The sequence below is a fragment of the Stomoxys calcitrans genome, chromosome 5, assembly GCF_963082655.1.
Source record: "Stomoxys calcitrans chromosome 5, idStoCalc2.1, whole genome shotgun sequence".
NCBI lineage: Eukaryota > Metazoa > Arthropoda > Insecta > Diptera > Muscidae > Stomoxys > Stomoxys calcitrans.
The window spans coordinates 39,967,487-39,985,499 of NC_081556.1; the positions used below are offsets into that span (position 1 = coordinate 39,967,487).

General features: G+C 38.5%; 1 protein-coding gene across 2 annotated transcripts in view; it reads left to right on the forward strand.

Annotated features, from left to right (window-relative positions):
* Positions 1 to 3,849: 3,849 nt before the first annotated feature.
* The window catches only part of LOC106080926 (trehalase), a 77,749-nt gene continuing 63,585 nt past the window's right edge, over positions 3,850 to 18,013 (forward strand). For both annotated transcript variants that reach the window (XM_059368442.1, XM_059368443.1), the window contains exon 1: positions 3,850 to 4,125. In XM_059368442.1, coding sequence (XP_059224425.1) covers positions 4,109 to 4,125 — 17 coding nt within the window. In that variant the 5' untranslated portion in view covers positions 3,850 to 4,108. The remainder of the gene's footprint in view (positions 4,126 to 18,013) is intronic.

Sequence of the window (18,013 nt, forward strand, 5' to 3'; positions counted from 1 at the left end):
ATTTTATCATTTTATGCATGAAATTCAGGTTTTTATTTAGTTTTGGGTAAAACTGCATATTGATTCGAAAACCCTAAGACTTGGGCAATTACCTACCTATGCAAGTTTATTTTTTAACTAACGCAAAGCAAAGAAAATTGATTAATAAGAATTTTATCTGGTTTCTGCATTTCAAAAGTATTGTGTAGGATTTTGTTTGTTTTCAAGTGTAAATATGTATGGTTATTTGCTACGCCTTCGTGGTTTGCTTGTGGATTAATAATAATAACCGCAAACTACGTATATCAGTATTACACTGACATATGATATGCACTCTCAGTGAAGAGGCAGAAGACGAGCCTCCTTTTTGCTGTTATCTATTTGAAATATTCTCTTTCTCTCTCTCTCTCGTTCACTCTCAATGAGGTTGTCCAATGAAAACACGTCTATGTGTCTGTTCAGACTTAATTGCATGACGAATGCAATATATGACAGTTATATCAAATAAGCTACGCTCGTATGTATGTTAATATATGGGGTATTAAAAGGTTTAAATTGAAATGGCAATTGTAACAAAGTATGCGGGTTACTCAATAACGCATAACGGACAGGGGGCCGACAACGAGATTATCACCGTCTCTCTCAATATTGAGCAGACTAGGATAAGCAAAGATCCTAATACTAAAATATCAGGCAGTGCAGGTGCGAGAGACCCAACACAGCCTAACGAACAAGGACCCGACGACGGAACCATCAACGACTTTTTCGAGATTAGGAAGAATAGAAGGATAGAGATTCTTAGATCTTGAAACATTAGGCTGTGCAGAGACAGAGAACTCAATGTCGCCTAACGCACATAGTGGAGATGGGCGATGGGTAAAAACCCAAAAGGTACTTACCCGGTAAATTGCGTAAATACCCAGGTATTTACTCATTTATACCCAAAAGCTGGGTATTTATAATTTTGCTGACGTCTTGCGTATGAAGACATTTTTCAAACAATTTTTTATGATTTCGTTTTACTTGTATTTAAACCAAACCTTCTGATCTCATAAAATCGTATTTTAGTTATATAAGGCCGCTATATACACCAATCTCCAGACTTAAATTGGTAATTTTTCATCCGATTTTGATGAAATTTGGTACAGTGAGTTCTTGTAGACCCCTATTCATTTATGTGAAGTGCAGTTCAGATCGGTCTATATTTGGATATAGCTGCCCTAAAAACCGACCACCGATCTCCCGATATAGGGTATTGAGGACACAAAATATCCATTTATTACTCGAATTCGATGAAATTTGGCACAGTGTGTTCTGGTAGACCCCTACCCATTCCTGTCAAATGTGATCGAAACATATTTGGATATAGCTGCCATATATACCGATCTCCCGATATAGTGTATTGAACCCATAAAGGAGCATTTTTCATCCGATTTTGATGAAATTGGGGAGATTCGCAACATTGGGAAAGAGGTCTGCAGACTTTTAAATCGGATGTATATTGGGATGTGTATTACACACGGCTCAAGGAATACAATAAGATTACCAGAGCGGCAAAACGTGCCTGGAAGATCACTTACACGGATGGATCAAAGCTAGGGGACAGAGTGGTCCTGGGGGTCTACATTGAGAACCCAGAGACTAAGATCTGTTGACTGCCTGACCATAATACGAGGAGCTCATGCCATCGCGGTATAATCGAGGCGACGATGGGAAACCTGGAAGGAAGGGAAGAGGTTTCCGAAGACGACACTTGAGATCGAGTGCGAGGCACTACTTCCAGTGGCACAGCCTTGGACTGACGGAACCCTAGTATTGCCGTCTGGAAGATCATGTTACACGGATGCATCAAAGCTAGGGGACAGAGTGGACCTGGGGATCTACATTGAGAACCCAGAGACTGAGATCTGTTTTAGACTGCCTGACCATAATACGAGGAGCTCATACCATCTCGGTATAATCGAGGCGACGATAGGAGACCTGGAAAGAATGGAAGAGGTTTTCGAAGTCGACACTTGAGATCGAGTGCGAGGCAATGCTGCCATCGGCACAGTCTTGGACTGACGGAACCCTAGTATTGCCGTCTGGAAGATCATGTTACACGGTTGGATCAAAGCTAGGGGACAGAGTGGACCTGGGGGTCTACATTGAGAACCCAGAGACTAAGATCTGTTTTAGACTGCCTGACCATAATACGGTCCTGCAGGCAGAGATCCAAGCGATCACGGAATGCGTGAGGTGGTGCGGTGCTAACGCGGGGACGTCGAGTGTAAACATCTTTACAGACAGTAAAATGGAGGCCACCGTAGCGCAGAGGTTAGCATGTCCGCCTATAGCGCTGAACTCCTGGGTTCGAATCCTGGCGAGACCATCAGAAAAAATGTTCAGCGGTGGTTTTCCCCTCCTAATGCTGCCAACATTTATGGGGCACTATGCCATGTAAAACTTCTCTTCAAAGAGGTGTCGCATTGTGGCACGCCGTTCGGACTCGGTTACAAAAAGGAGCCTCTTATCATTGAGTTAAAACTTGAATCGGACTGCACTCATTGATATGTGCGAAGTTTGCTCCTGTTCCTTAGTGGAATGTTCATGGGCAAAGTTTTCATTTGCAAAATGGCCATAAGGGCAATAACAACCAGGACGGTAAGGTAACGAACAGTCTTCGAGTGTAAGAAGCAGATTAACACAATTTACTGAAAGGAAGTAAGAAGGTGACCAGTATAGCTTTTGGTGTCATAACGAGACACATAGGTGATATCATGTGTAAGGCTTGTGGGGAAGATAATGAGACGTTGCAGCATTTCCTATGTCATTGGTTCTGGTTCTTAGGTGTGGACATGATATCAGACATGAACCAATGTAGGGGAGTGGAATGGAAAACTATTAGGGATTTTTTAAGTAGCACGGAATTCCTTGCTAAAAATTTTCTTTTTCGAGGTTACTTTTTAGTTTTTAATTCTAAGCCGATTACTGGCTTAGCTGTATGTCCATAGTGGCATGGGGCAGATTAATATATGCACCCTCTCTTCAACCTAAGTGTTGGTATTCTATTCTGCTATCGGAATAGCGGCTGAAATTTGTAATTGTTTCTCGAGCGAAATTTGACAGCAATCAAATGTGATTGTTTCCATACCAAAACTCGTTTCTTTATCTGCACTATTTTTTATATTTTTTCTCAAATAAATAAAGAAATACGAACCATTGAAACCAATAAAACAAACTAAAATGATGCCGGCAATAGTTACAAGTGTTGCCACCATAATAGCTTTTTGCCATTTTCCTTATTATAAACAGAGTACTACTTTAGCGCTTTTTTTTCAGCCAACGTTTCGCCGACGTTTTTTTTTATATGGAGTTTGACAGCATTCCGCTCGAAAGACTGAACAGAATACTCAGCTTAACCTAACCTTGTATAATTAAATAAAAAAACTAAAGCATATGGTGGGAATAATATGTCAAACCGGTGCAAATTAAGAACACATTAGTATAGGTATGTATTTCTTAAATGTATTATTCAGTGCAATGGGTACTAACAAATGGGAATTTTGATGTGGTGTTGCGAGTTTACGTTTAGTAGTGGAAAACGACATATCTCACTTTAATGCGACATATCTCACTTTAATGCAAACTAAACATTTATTATGCTCTCCAAATGCAAGCATGCATTCGTGCAAGTGGTTCATCAACATTTCTATATTCACTTGGATATACACACCTATACAGGTATTCAATGCATGCAATGCATATAGCATATGTGTTCAACGTCACATTTCGAGTGAGAGAAGTCATGGCTGGCGTGTTGGGTTTTCTAAATAAAATGTAGTTGGTATTTGAATGCTGTTTTATTTGTTTATTTACAACAGAACGAACGTTTTTGGCCATCATTCCGTTGCAAGCAAGCTATCGTAAAGCATTGTAACGCGATAAAATCGTGATTATTGAAACGGGCAAAAGCAAGCTAAATAAAGAGCGAAAGAAGTGAGAGAAATTCTTAAAAAATATTCAAAAAATAGGATTTGCTATAATTCAAACTTTTCATCAAAGCAATCCCTGTTAAAAGAAGTGTGTAATACAACAAAGGAATATTAGAAAAACAAAACGCCAAATCAAAGCATAACATAAAATTTCAATGGAATCCAATTTAAAGTAAGTAGCTATATGAAATTGATGATTGCCCTCCTATTTGCAAGTTGCATAATTTGCAAAAAAGTGTAAATTGTTATGCAAAATGTGTTTATAGTTGTGAAAAACAAAAATTCATAAATGAAATTAGAATTTCATGAACAGTGCATTGCTTAACACATATTGGCCACGCAAGGTGTTTTTTTTCCTCTTTCTGTTTTGAATTGTTTGTTTGCCCTTATGATCGCCGGCCTACTTTCATATTCTCTCTTTCTCTCTATCACTTTATACTCACTCTCCTTTGTTATTAATTACAAAACAGGTTTGCGATTCGATTTTTGTAGAAGATGAGGATATGTTGTCAATATCTTCATCTTCTTCCTTATGTTTCAAGTAGTAGTGGGCTTCGTTTTCAAAATATCTTTCATGGTACAAGAACTTAAAGGTATGGTCATGCGAACAGTTGAGTAAAATTTTTTCCTGTGTGCTTTCATGTGTATGTGTGTTGTTTACATGAATGCAAAATACTTGGAAAACGAAATACTGAGCGTTGGTTAATTTTTTTTTATTTATGTAGGTTTGGCTTTTGCAAATTAAAAAGGTTTCGAGAAATTGAAAAGAGGAAAAAAGCATGGTCGCTTTACGGTTCTTTGTGGTTGATTGCGTGGCAATGACAGTCTGCTTGGAAGATTTGATATTTTCACCATCACAATTTTCAAATGCGTATTTTATTGCTTCTATTTCTTGATGTGGAGTCTCATTTATGAAAGGAAGTGCTGGTATACGTTTTTCATTCAACTTTGAATTTGGCTCTCATCGGTGCAGATATCCGAAAGTGGTCCGATGGGCACAATAATCAAATGAAAAGTATTGGAGACCAGAAAACGAACATGGTATAAAAATTTGGGTCCAAGTACCCAGCGGCCCCCCAAACTCCAAAACTTCTCTAAACAGATATATTCGAAGTTCATGTCAATATGGGACTTAAATGAAAAGTATTAGGCGGTAGATTACAAATATGGCATAAAACATTAAGTCCAAGTAATGGGAGGTCGCCCACCCCCAAAAACACCCAAATGGGCATATTAGCCGACCATGGCTATATGGGACTCAAATGCAAGGTATTAGAGAGTAAATTACGAATATGACATTAAAATTTGCGTTCAAGTCAAGGTGGGGCTTTTTCTCTTAAAGATACGTCAAATGGTTTATTTGACCCATTATGACAAAATGGGACTTAAATGAAAGGTTTTTGAGAGTAGAAAACGAATTTGATATCCAATATTGGACCCAAGTGTTTTGGGGTACGCCCTAAAGCACCCCCTTAACTGAACTTTCCGTTGGGAATAAAGAACGAATTTTATATCTATTTTCAGTTCAAAGTGCCCCAGCGGCAAAACACCCTCCAAACGGTTCATATTTACCGGCCATGGCAATATGGGGCTCAAATTAAAGGGATTTGGAAGTGGAGCACGAATTTGATATCCATATTTGAGTAGAAATGTCTGAGGTGCCATTTCTCTCCTAATGAGAACATTACCCTCAGGAAGTACATTACCACCAGGAATCGAGAAGGGACAAATTCTCACCCATCAATGAGTGCTTTCCGATTCAAGCTTAAACTCAATAATAAGGGACCTTTTTTATAGCCGAGTCCGAACGGCGTCCCGCTGTGAGACACCTCTTTGGGGACCATTTTTTAAATGACCATGCATGGCATTGTACCTCGCAAATGTTGCCAACATTAAGAGGGTATAGACACCGCTACCCAGCCGGCATTTGACATTACAAGTTGTAAACAATCCACCGAGGTGCACAGAAAAATTTTGTTGTTGGGCAAATGACCCTACCTTCTAAGTTCTTGTACCATGATATCTTTGCTTGCTATCTGTCAATATTTTCAACTCGTTTTGTAAATAAACTCTCAGCGTTGTCATTTAAAAGTAATTGTATTTAAGTTGCAATTCTAATTGAAACAAAGAAGTGCACTAAGATACTGCCCATGAATGCGTTGGAGTCAAGTTCCACTATCGATTTTCTAATATGAATCCCTAGGAATGAATGACTTTGCTATTATTTTTTATACCTACCACCGAAGGATGGGGGTATATTCATTTTGTCATTCCGTTTGCAACACATTTTCGAACCTATAAAGTATGTATATTCTTGATCAGCGTAAAAATCTAAGACGATCTAGCCATGTCCGTCCGTCTGTCTGTTGAAATCACGCTACGGTCTCTAAAAATAGGGATATTACGCTGAAACTTTGCACAGATTCTTTTTTTGTCCATAAGCTGGTTAAGTTCGAAGATGGGCTATATCGGACTATATCTTGATATAGCCCCCACATAGACCGATTCGCCGATTTAGGGTCTTAGGCCCATAAAAGCCACATTTATTATCCGATTTTACTGAAATTTGGGAGAGTTGTGATAGGCCAGTCGACTTTCTTCTTCAATTTGGCCCAGATCGGTCCAGATTTATATGTAGTTTTGGGACCATACAAGGCGCATTTATTGTCCGATGACGCAGAAATTTGGGACAGTGAGTTGTGTTAAGCCCCTCGACATACTTCTGCAATATGGCACAGATCGGTCCAGATTTGGATATACCTGCCATATAGACCGATCTCTCGATTTAAGGTTTTGGGCCCATAAAAACGCGAATTTATTGTCCGATATCGTCGAAATTTGGGACAGTAAGTTGTGTTAGGCCCTTTCACATCCTTCTTCAATTTGGTTCAGATCGGTTTAGATTTGGATATAGCTGCCGTATAGACCGATCTCTCGATTTAAAGGTTTGGGGCCATAAAAGGCGCATTTATTTTCCGATGACGCCGAAATTTGGGACAGTTCGGCCCGGCCGAACTTAACGTCTTTCACTTTTTTTGGGTTTTTTAACAAATAGAAATTTGTACGAAACTTAAAATAGTTCATGTTGAGGTGTTTTCCAATTGGTATGTAAACTTTTTTTTGGAAACCATTAAAAAGGATAACCTCTTGTAGGAAGCGACAACCTGCGCATTTTTTTCTAATACTCATAGAATTTTGTAACCTTTCCAACGGTGTTATCATATTTGCAATCGGTTTATAAACGGTACCACAATTTCAAAAATATCGACGATACCTTGACAAACAACTCATAAACTGTTCTTTTTAGCATAGTTTTTGGAGCTCTCTCTTTCAAAAGGGAACTAGGGAACTGATGGGGCCATAAATAATTAGCAAGCAATTTAAAAATTGAAACGCTCGAGGTGGGGCTTTCAAGCCTTATGCATTTGTCTCTGGACCCGTTAGGGGCCCCCAAATTTCCATACTTATTGGTAAGCATCCGTTTAAAAATTCTAGAATTATTTCTATTCTATTTCTTTTTCGATTTGGCAATTATGTGCGGCGGTGATTTGGCAATAGTTTTACCGAGTCTACGGAAAATTTCTTTTTTTTCTTAGCCCTTCATCTAAAACACAATTGTATTATCAAAGTTTAATTTCTATATAACGAATAAGACTATTTTAATTCCAGAAAATTATTGACTAAGGATAATTTTTTTATTATTGCTGCCTCATTTATTTAATTTAATGTTTCCCTAAAAAAATGTTTAAAAATTAAAATTTATTGATGATTTAATTGAAACAAAAAATGCTTAACAGATGTGTATTACTTCGATACAATTGTCCTCTGCATTTTAAAATTAGAATTTGGCAAAATAAAGATTTGTTTTTTTTCTCATTTCGTTTCGAATGCACAACGTCCATGGTTTTTACTTTCGCCGGTTTTGTGAGCAATTCTAACATCTGTTGGTCTATTCGCTTTTAGCTTTTCATCGAATTTTGCCATTTGGCAAATAAAACCAGTAAAGAAAGGCAAAAGTCGGGCGGTGCCGACTTTATATTTTCCTACACTATAGGTTCAAAGTGGAAGCTATATTTAATTCTGAACCAATTTCGATGGACCTCGGTGGATGTTTTTAGACGGGTTATTAAACAATCCCTCTCAAATTTCGAGAAAATATATTCAAACTGCAATAAATACGGTTGACATATGACAACATTATTGCAAATCTGACAAACATATATATGGGAGCTATATCTATATCTGAACCGATTTCTAGCAAACTTCTTAGATATTATGGTAGTCGTTGGGGAATGCGCTGTACAAAATTTTAGCAAGATTGGTCAATCAATGCGCTAGCTGTGGCTCTTGAAGTTTAAATCAGCCGATATATATATATATATATGAGCTATATCTAAATCTGAACCAATTTCTATGAAATTCACCAGTAATTTCGAGAGTCAGAAGAAAATACATCCTGGCAAATTTCGAGAGAATCTGTAAACAAATGACCATTTTATTGCATTATTTCTGAAAATCGGACGAAAATATATATGAAAGCTTTATCTAAATCTGAACCGATTTTTTCCAATTTCAATAGGCTTCGTCTCTAGGCCTAAAAACGTGCCTACACCAAATTTGAACACGATCGGATGAAAATTGCGACCTGTGATTTGTACACAAATTAACATGAACGGACGGACAGACAGACAGACGGACAGATAGACAAACGGACAGATAGACAGACAGACAGACGGACTTAGTTAAATCAAATCAGAAAGTGATTCTGAGTCGAACGGTATACTTATCAATGGGTCTATCTCTCTTCCCTTTGTGTGTTACAAACAAATGCACTCAGTTATTAAACCCTGTAGCACAGTAGTGGTGTAGGGTATAAAAATGAGTAAATACACAGCAAAACAAACAAGTAAAAGCGTGCTAAATTCGGCCGGGCCGAATCTTATGTACCCTTCACCATAGACCTCATTTGTCGAGTTTTTTTTCCCGATATCTCTTTTTAGGCAAACAAAGGATATAAGAAAAGAATTGCTATAATATTGGATCGGACCATAATTGATTTGATTGTTGGAGACCATAGTCGAAGTGATTGTGTAAAATTTCAGCCAATTCGAGTAACAATTGCGCCCTTAACGGGCTCAAGAAGTAAAATAGAGAGATCAGTTTATATAGGAGCTGTATCAGGTTATAGACCGATTCAGACCATATTTAACACGTATGCTATATCAGGTTATGGATCGATTTGAACTATATCAGGTTATGGATCGATAGCACAGTTATTAAAAGTCATAACAAAACACGTCGTGCAAAATTTCAGCCAAATCGGAGAGGAATTGCGCCCCCTAGACGCTCAAGAAGTCAATACCCCAGAAGGGTTTATATGGCAGCTATATCAAAACATGGACCGATATAGCCATTTACAATCCCAACCGACCTGTACTAATAAGAAGTATTTGTGCTAGATTTCAAGCGGCTAGCTTTATTCCTTCGAAAGTTAGAGTGCTTTCGACAGACGGCCGGACGGCCATCGACATAGCCTACTGAGATTGCAAAGATAGGGTATGGCTTCTTTTTGATATTTTGTTGCAAGGCGTATTTATCAGGTGGCCGCATCAACCCAGCTGAGAGAATTCGATATGTCAACTCATTTTTGAATTCGCCGCACAAAAATATAAACTTTAAAATAAATATTTTATAAATAGTGTTAGCTCCTGTTATGGTTTTTAAACTTAAGGTATATAATGGCACTCGTGTAGCAACCTCATTCACTATCAGTTTCACTCAGGGAACTTAGTTTTATTGTGTCGCCCTCGAAAGATTCAAAAAGCACAGAAGAACACTGATAAAATTTACGTCAATACAAAGCCAGACATTAAAAGGAAGAAGATTAGGAGCCAACATGTATGACAAAACGGCCAGGAAGTCTGGAGATGCTCCCTCCAATATGCAGTTTGAAGCTATAGTAGTCAAGAATAATTAAGACAGGAAAATAGATTTTGTGAAGCCATAATTCTGAAAATACTCTTGCAATTTCAGGGCAGTCTCAACCGTCTATGACTCCTCCACATCCCCACAAAATAAGTCCGCCATGTGAACATCGCAACATCATAGTCTTGACATTGCAATGGCTTTTCAGGATATTCAGTAGTGAGAGCGGCAGCTCCATCACATCTAGGAGAGGTCCCATAAACATACCAAGTTATCTAGTATTTTGGCAGCATACTCTGAACGGTCACACCATGATGGCAACGTCATCCTCGTAGCCAACAAACTGTAACTGACCTTTTCAAATGACCTGAAAATCCGACAGATATCCAAGAACCAAAAAGGAGTACACAACCCCTTCTTGCGGTGATTAAGCTCTAATCACAATCTTTCTATTTAAGCGATTTATTAGCATTAACTTGGTAGCTAAACCTGCCATCTTGATGGTTTTGTGGGTTGTTGTTGTTGTAGTCACATTTTCATGTGAACGTCCAAAGTACCGATTGCCGCGGAACAGGGCGGCTATTGGTTATTTAAAGGCGCCAATAACTCGCCTTGTCATAACGAGCATCATAGGCACTTAGTACTTGTGCAAGAGTCGTTGCCGCCCGGCCTCTCACTGAGACTCTACGCTCGATACCACTGATTGTCCGCGACTATAGTTACAGCTACTCCGGATGGAACATTTTACTATCAGCAACCTGGGGATGGACCTCAATGTTCCAGCCAGTTTTGTGGATAAAGCCTCTGGAGCTAATTGGTATTTTGAAAATTTTTAAATATGTGTTTTCTTGACACTCAAAAAATAATAAACTTCTATCTTCTTGCTCTGATTGGTCGAAACAAATTTGGCAAACATTTTTAATGGCAAGGCGAATTGAATTTTCTTCACCCTGTTTACAAATTATACGTAAAAATTTGTCAACAGGGCGAAGAAAAGTTCCCAAAAAAGATGCTTTGTTGTCGCAATTTGCCGATGCGGCCATCTTAATAACTACGCCTTGCTTTGTGTTTTAATTGGGGCTAAATCATATTTTTTCTTCATTCACAACTCCTTCTTTATCCATTCACAATTACGCTGTTGCTCATATTTTCTCGATTATTTCTATACGTTGCAACTGGCAGCTTTGCAAAGAGTGGAAGAGACATCTATCTACTCAGCAACAATAAAAGCAACATAATTTGGCATCAGCATATTTGTCTCTTCCTTATTCTTAATTCTCTTTCTCTCTCACCACCTAACAAGGCGGAGCAAGAACACCTTAAACGATCAAGGAGGCGAGAGAACTAAACGAACTAAATAACTAATCAGAAAATAAACAAAGAACATTTATTGACATCTGATCTAGTCTACAACAACAAAAGTAAAATGCATTTTATTCAATATCCAAAGTTTACAAAAAACAATTAGCTTAACTTTTTTAATTTGTCTTGCTGAAATTGCACTTTTGTGCAGCAGTCTGTAGCAAAATGAGTTGTTGAAAAGCTTTTAAGTGTTAATAATTATTTATTGTGGACAAATATACCAAGAGCTTTAAAAACACTCTCGTTTGTTTAAAATAGTGCTTCGTCATTTTGATTTGCAATTCATCATAAAAAAATATGAGCACATACCTGTACTTCGTACTACTAGTAGCTACAGTTTCAGCCAATTACGACAAGCCGGTGAAAACCGAATCACAAATTCTGAAAAGTATATGGTTGTGAGGGCAAATATGCAGAAGTTACCAGCAGCAACTGGTAAATTAGTTGGTTTTTTATCTTTGTTTTTGGTATATTAACTATTGCACAATGTAATGAGTTATTACAGGTGAAAATGTATACGAAAGAATATGAGGAATTAGCTCTTCGACTCTTCGATGTAGCCATGTCCGCCCGTCCGTCTGTCGAAATCACGATAACAGTCGAACGCGTAAAGCTAGCCGCTTAAAATTTTGCACAGATACTTAATATTGATGTAGGTCATCAGGTCGGTTGCAAATTGGCCATATCGGTTCAGATGTGAATATAGCTCCCATATAAACCGATATCCCGATTTGACTTCTTGAGCCGCTGAAAGCCTCACTTATCATCCGATATGGCTGAAATTTTGCACATAGTGTTGTGTTATGACTTCCAACCAATGTGGCAGGTACGGTCCAAATCGGTCCCCGATTTGACTTCTTGAGCCCCTGGAAGCCGCAATTTTTTGGCTGAAATTTGGCAAAAAGTGCTCTGTTATGACTTCCAACAACTGTGCCAAGTAAGGTCCAAATCGGCTAAGAACATGATATAGTTCTCATATAAGCCGATATCTTGATTTAATTTCTTGAGCCCCTGAAAGCCTCAATTTTCATCCGATTTAGCTGAAATTTTGCACATAGTGTTGCAGCCACTGTGCTGAGTACGGGTTAAATCGGTCAAGAACATGATTTAGCTCCCATATAAACCGATCTCCTGATTTGTCTTCTTGGGCCCTTAAAAGCCGCGATTTGGCGAAAATTTTACATATAGTGTTCTGTTATGACTTCCATAAATTTTTAGCAGAATCCATGGTGATGATTTGATGAGTTCCCAAGATTGGGCCCAGCCGAACTTGCTTTTACGCACGCTTTTACTTGTTTTTGCATAGCAACATTTCGTTACCACGTGTATGGAATGTACACAAGTGATGGAGGGGGTTTATTTTGTTTTTGTTTCTTTTTTTGGAATTGCGTGTGATGCCGTTAACTGTTGTCTTGGAATTTTTGCTTTATTTGATCAGTTGTAAGACATTCTTCAAGAAATCGAACCGATTTGTCGGAAAAATTATCCGCATTTTGTAAGAGATTTGAACCCGTCTGCTACGCAAACAATGTTAAAATACTTCTAAGGGGTAAGGATCCGAACGAGCCATGCAGAAGGGCCGAAAGGGTCTTGCATATGACTGGACTAGCCCCAGAGGTCTCAACGTTAACCCAGAGAAGAATGAAATATGTGAATTGGAAGTGTCACATTCAGGAGCTCACAGATGTTGAGCGCTAAGCAGACGGGCAGCAGACGTAGGCTGGAAATGGGGCCTGAATCCGAGGATAGTCCACTGGCTCTACATGAGCGTGATTAGACCAATGCTTACTTACGCCTCAGTAGTTTCGTGGACTGCTATGGAGAAAAAGTGCAACATAAGAACCATACAACAGGTTCAGAGAACATGTTGTCTTGGCATAAGCGGAGCGATGAGGACCATTCCCACTAGGGCACTGGAGACTATTCTAGATTTCCGACCTATGGACATACAGATTAAGCGTGAGGGAGCCATTGCGGCTATGAGACTTAAGGCGATGGGAGAATGGATTTAGGATGGGAGTAGCTCATACCATCGCGGTATAATCGAGGCGACTATAGGAAGGGAAGAGGCTTCCGATCGGATATCTGAGATGAACCTTGAAGTCGAGTGCGTGGCACTGCTGCCATCGGCACTGTCTTGGATTGACGGAACTCTTGTATCGCCATCTGGAAGATCATTTTACACGGATGGATCAAAGCTAGAGGACAGAGTGAGCCTGGGGGTTTACATTGAGAACCTAGGAACTGAGATCGGTTTTAGACGGAGATCCGTGCGATCACGGAATGCGTGAGGTGGTGTGGTGCTAACGCGAGGACGTTGAGTGTGAACATCTTTACCGACAGTTAACTAGCAATAAGGGCAATAACAACCAGGACGGTAAGGTCACGAACAGTCTTGCAGTGTAAGGAGATTAAAGCCTTCTCTGAGGATGGCAAAATCCGCATCGTTTGGGTGCCGGGTCATAACGGAGTAAGGGGAAATGAAAAGCAGACGATTTGGCGGTGAAGGCCAGAGGACTGCCGTCAATAAACTTGGTTAACCCGAAGCCTTTCGGGTCGACACGGTCCGAGTTAAGGGAGTGGGCGACGAATGCGCATGCAACATTGTGGAACAGCGAAACGGTCTGTAGGACGGCGAAAATCCCATGGGGGGATCAAGATCGTTAGAAGACGAGGCTATTACTGAATAGAAGTAAAAAGGAGGTCAGTATAGCTATTGATATCATCACGGGACACATAGGACTACAAGCTCACTTAGGTAAAATCGGTGCGGCAAGTGATATCATGTGTAAGGCATGCGGGAAGATGATGAGACGTTGGAGCATTTTCTTTGTCATTGCCCTGCTTTCGCGCCTAACAGATACCGGCACTTAGGTGGAGACACAATACCAGACATGAACCAACTTAGGGGAGTGGTATTGAAAACAATTAAGGATTTTATAAGTAGCATGGAATTCCTAACTTAAATTTTTCTTTTTAGGGGTTACTTTATAGTTTTTAGAGCGCACAAGCCTATTACTGGCTAAGGTGTAGGTCCATAGTGGCATGGGGCGGATTAATATCTGCACCCTCTTTTCAACCTAACCTAACCTAACATAGTATAACCCCATGATATGGCGGAGGGTATAAAAATAAAAAGCATATTCATTTTGTTTTTTGAAAAAAGATAAGACGTAAAGTTATTGCAATCGTACAAACTTATATATAACTGTTAACATTTGAAATTGAAATTTCTATTATTATCAATAGACTACACCACCACATTTGTAAATGAATTTCCTTGAACTTGGCCACGAAAAAAGTACTACAATTTCCTGATTATATTGACGTTGTAATATTTTCTAACATTTATTACAACTACTACGTTTCTATGTTGTATGACTCAGATTTTTACAGTTTCTTATCAACCGTCAGATAGGCTTAATCATTATATGCCGCTCATACACTCAACAAAATTTGTTATTAAAAAAAACAGAAATGTTTGCTATACAAATAGAGATATTAAGCTAAAACTTTGCACATATTCTTTTTTTTTTTCCATAGGCAGGTTGAGTTCGACGATGGGCTACATCTTGATATAGCATCCATATAAACCGTTCTGCTGATTAAAGGTCTTAGGATCATAAAAGCCCTATTTATTGTCCCAGTTTGTTGAAACTTGGGACAGTGAGTTGTGTTTGGCCACTCGACATACTTCTCACGTGTACAAATCTTGTTCTAACGGTCTCTATTAGGTATAGTGATACAGTTCTCTAATCAAATGACATCGGTTCTAGCTTGTTTAGAGTATCCTAAATGCGCCTTGAAATTATACCATGGTATAATCCTTGACGACGGGAGAAATAACATAGGAATCTTCTTCCTATGATATGTATTTATCAACATTTTCATAATCTTTTGCTTTGGTGTGATATGGCTTTCTTTTGAATGAAAATAACCTTTGTTATCGTGCATTCTACAAGTACACACGCAATGTCGTTACAAGCAGAGTATATATTCCTTAAGTTAAGTATTTAATTCAGTTTTCACAGTAAAACTCCATTTAAAAAATAAAATAGTGAAAAAAATCTGTGAAATCAATTTCATTAAAAGCCTGGACGAAATACAGATACATTTCAATTTGTCTAGTAAGGGAATAATTTCACATTTTTTTTACAGCAATAGTTGCAAATATGACTCTATTCGAGTGGAAACGGAAAAATATCGAAAATGTATCCATTTTCATGAGCTCTTTATAACAAATCCTAATTGGTATCACCTTATTGTTTTCTCATTATTATCCACTACTGCCATTAAGTGGCAACATTGTTTAAATGTTACATCCTTAAGGTATGCTTTAAAAAATTTATTTGTAAATACTTGAATGAAGTGAAAAGTTTACTCGAACGATGTCAAATTCAAGGTCATATACACAGTGTTTTTTTTTTTCTTTAGTTACCCACTTTAGTTTTTTTTCTGTAATCTAAACCTATTTACGTGTTAAAAACTCTTGATTAGAGATGTCGTTCATAGCATTTTTAGTGATTATAACGGATTTTTATTTCAAACAAATATATTGAGATTACTGTATCAATTTAAGGCATGACGTGTTGTTGCAATTTAAGCTTTCTTTAGGAATTTTTATTGGTTAAAAGGGTGGTTATTGCAAGGTTTCTTGGTAGACGGAGAGTCAGGCTATGTATTCCGCGTACTTTAACCCCACCACAGTAGAGCTGGCAAAGTATCGATGGCACTAACGATACTGTCGATATAAAGGGTGATTTTTTTGCGGTTAGGATTTTCATGCATTAGTATTTGACAGATCACGTGGGATTTCAGACATGGTGTCAAAGAGAAAGATGCTCAGTATGCTTCGACATTTCATCATGAATAGACTTACTAACGAGCAACGCTTGCAAACCATTGAATTTTATTACCAAAATCAGTGTTCGGTTCGAAATGTGTTCATTCACCGTAACGTTGCGTCCAACAGCATCTTTGAAAAAATACGGTCCAATGATTCCACCAGCGTACAAACCACACCAAACAGTGCATTTTTCGGGATGCATGGACAGTTCTTGAACGGCTTCTGGTTGCTCTTCACTCCAAATGCGGCAATTTTGCTTATTTACGTAGCCATTCAACCAGAAATGAGCCTCATCGCTGAACGGTGAATGAACACATTTTGAACCGAACACTGATTTTGGTAATAAAATTCAATGATTTGCAAGCGTTGCTCGTTAGTAAGTCTATGCATGATGAAATGTCAAAGCATACTGAGCATCTTTCTCTTTGACACCATGTCTGAAATCCCACGTGATCTGTCAAATACTAATGCATGAAAATCCTAACCTCAAAAAAATCACCCTTTATTAATTTTTGGCTGAATATCGATTGGTATTTTTCCTATCTATACTATCGTTAAAGTTCCACTATTTTCGAAATTGAACAAAAAACAAGTAAAAGCGTGCTAAGTTCGGACGGGCCGAATTTTATATACCCTCCACCATGGATCGCATTTGTCAAGTTATTTGCCAGATATGTTCATAGGCAAACAAAGGATAATGGATAAAAATTGCTATGCTATTGGAGCTATATCAAGTTATGAACCGTTGGAGTCATACTTGGTTTGGCTCTTGGAGACTAAAGTGGAAGTCATTGTACAAAATTTCAGCCAAATCGGATAATAATTGCACCCTGTAGATGCTCAAGAAGTATATTCGGGAGATCGGTTTATATGGGTGCTATATCAGGCTATGAACCTAAACTTGACACAGTTGTTGGAAGTCACAACAAAACACTGCAAATTTTTAACCATATCGGATAATGATTGCGCCCCCTAAAAGCTCAAGGAGTCAAGATCCAGAATCGGTTTATATGGCAGCTGAATAAAAATATGAAATGATATAGCCTATTTACAATCCCAACCGACCTTCTTGGCTCTTGACTTGTTCTTACCTGCATGTGATTTTCACATGACATGTTAAGATCCATTGAAATCCACCTTGTGGAAAACAGTGGCTCCAGCTTCCAATAGCATCCAGCTTCCATCGGCATAATATTCCGCTTGGCTTAGAGCTTCTCTCGTGTAGCGCTGAACCTCTCGATCTAGATCATGTAGCTCCAATTTAAGGCTTCTGGGTTTTGGATATCTGGCCACAAGATATCAGTTTGAAATTTTGCACAGATATTTCTTATTGATGTAGGTCGTTGGGGATAGAAAATGGGGCCACATCGGCTCAGATTTGGATACAGTCCTGATATACTGACCTCCAGATTCGACTTCTTGGAGCCTTATGAGCCTCAATTTCTATGAATGGTCCAAATCGGTCTATAACCTCATATAACTCCCATATAAATCGATCTCCCGGTTTTACTTCTTGAGCCCCTGGAAACCGCATTTGTTATCTGAATTGGCTAACATTTTGCACGTGGTGTTCTGTTTCCAAGAACTGTGCTAGGTGCCAGTTGAAATCGGTGTATAACCTGATATAGCTCCCATATACAAAAAAAATGATCTCCCGATTTGACATCTTAAACACCTGGCAGCCGCAATTGTTATCTTATTTGGTTGAAATTGTTCATGTAATGTTTTATTATGATGGTAAGTATTGTTCTAATCGGTCTATAACCTGATAAGCTCCCATATAAACCGATCCCCGATTCTCTTTCTACGGATCTAGATGCTTCAATTTTTGCCTCATCCGGCAGAAATTTTGTAAGTTAAGTACACATATTGCCAACTAAGTTAATTTTTGGAAATATTTATCAGATTCCACAGTGGTGCGTTCCCA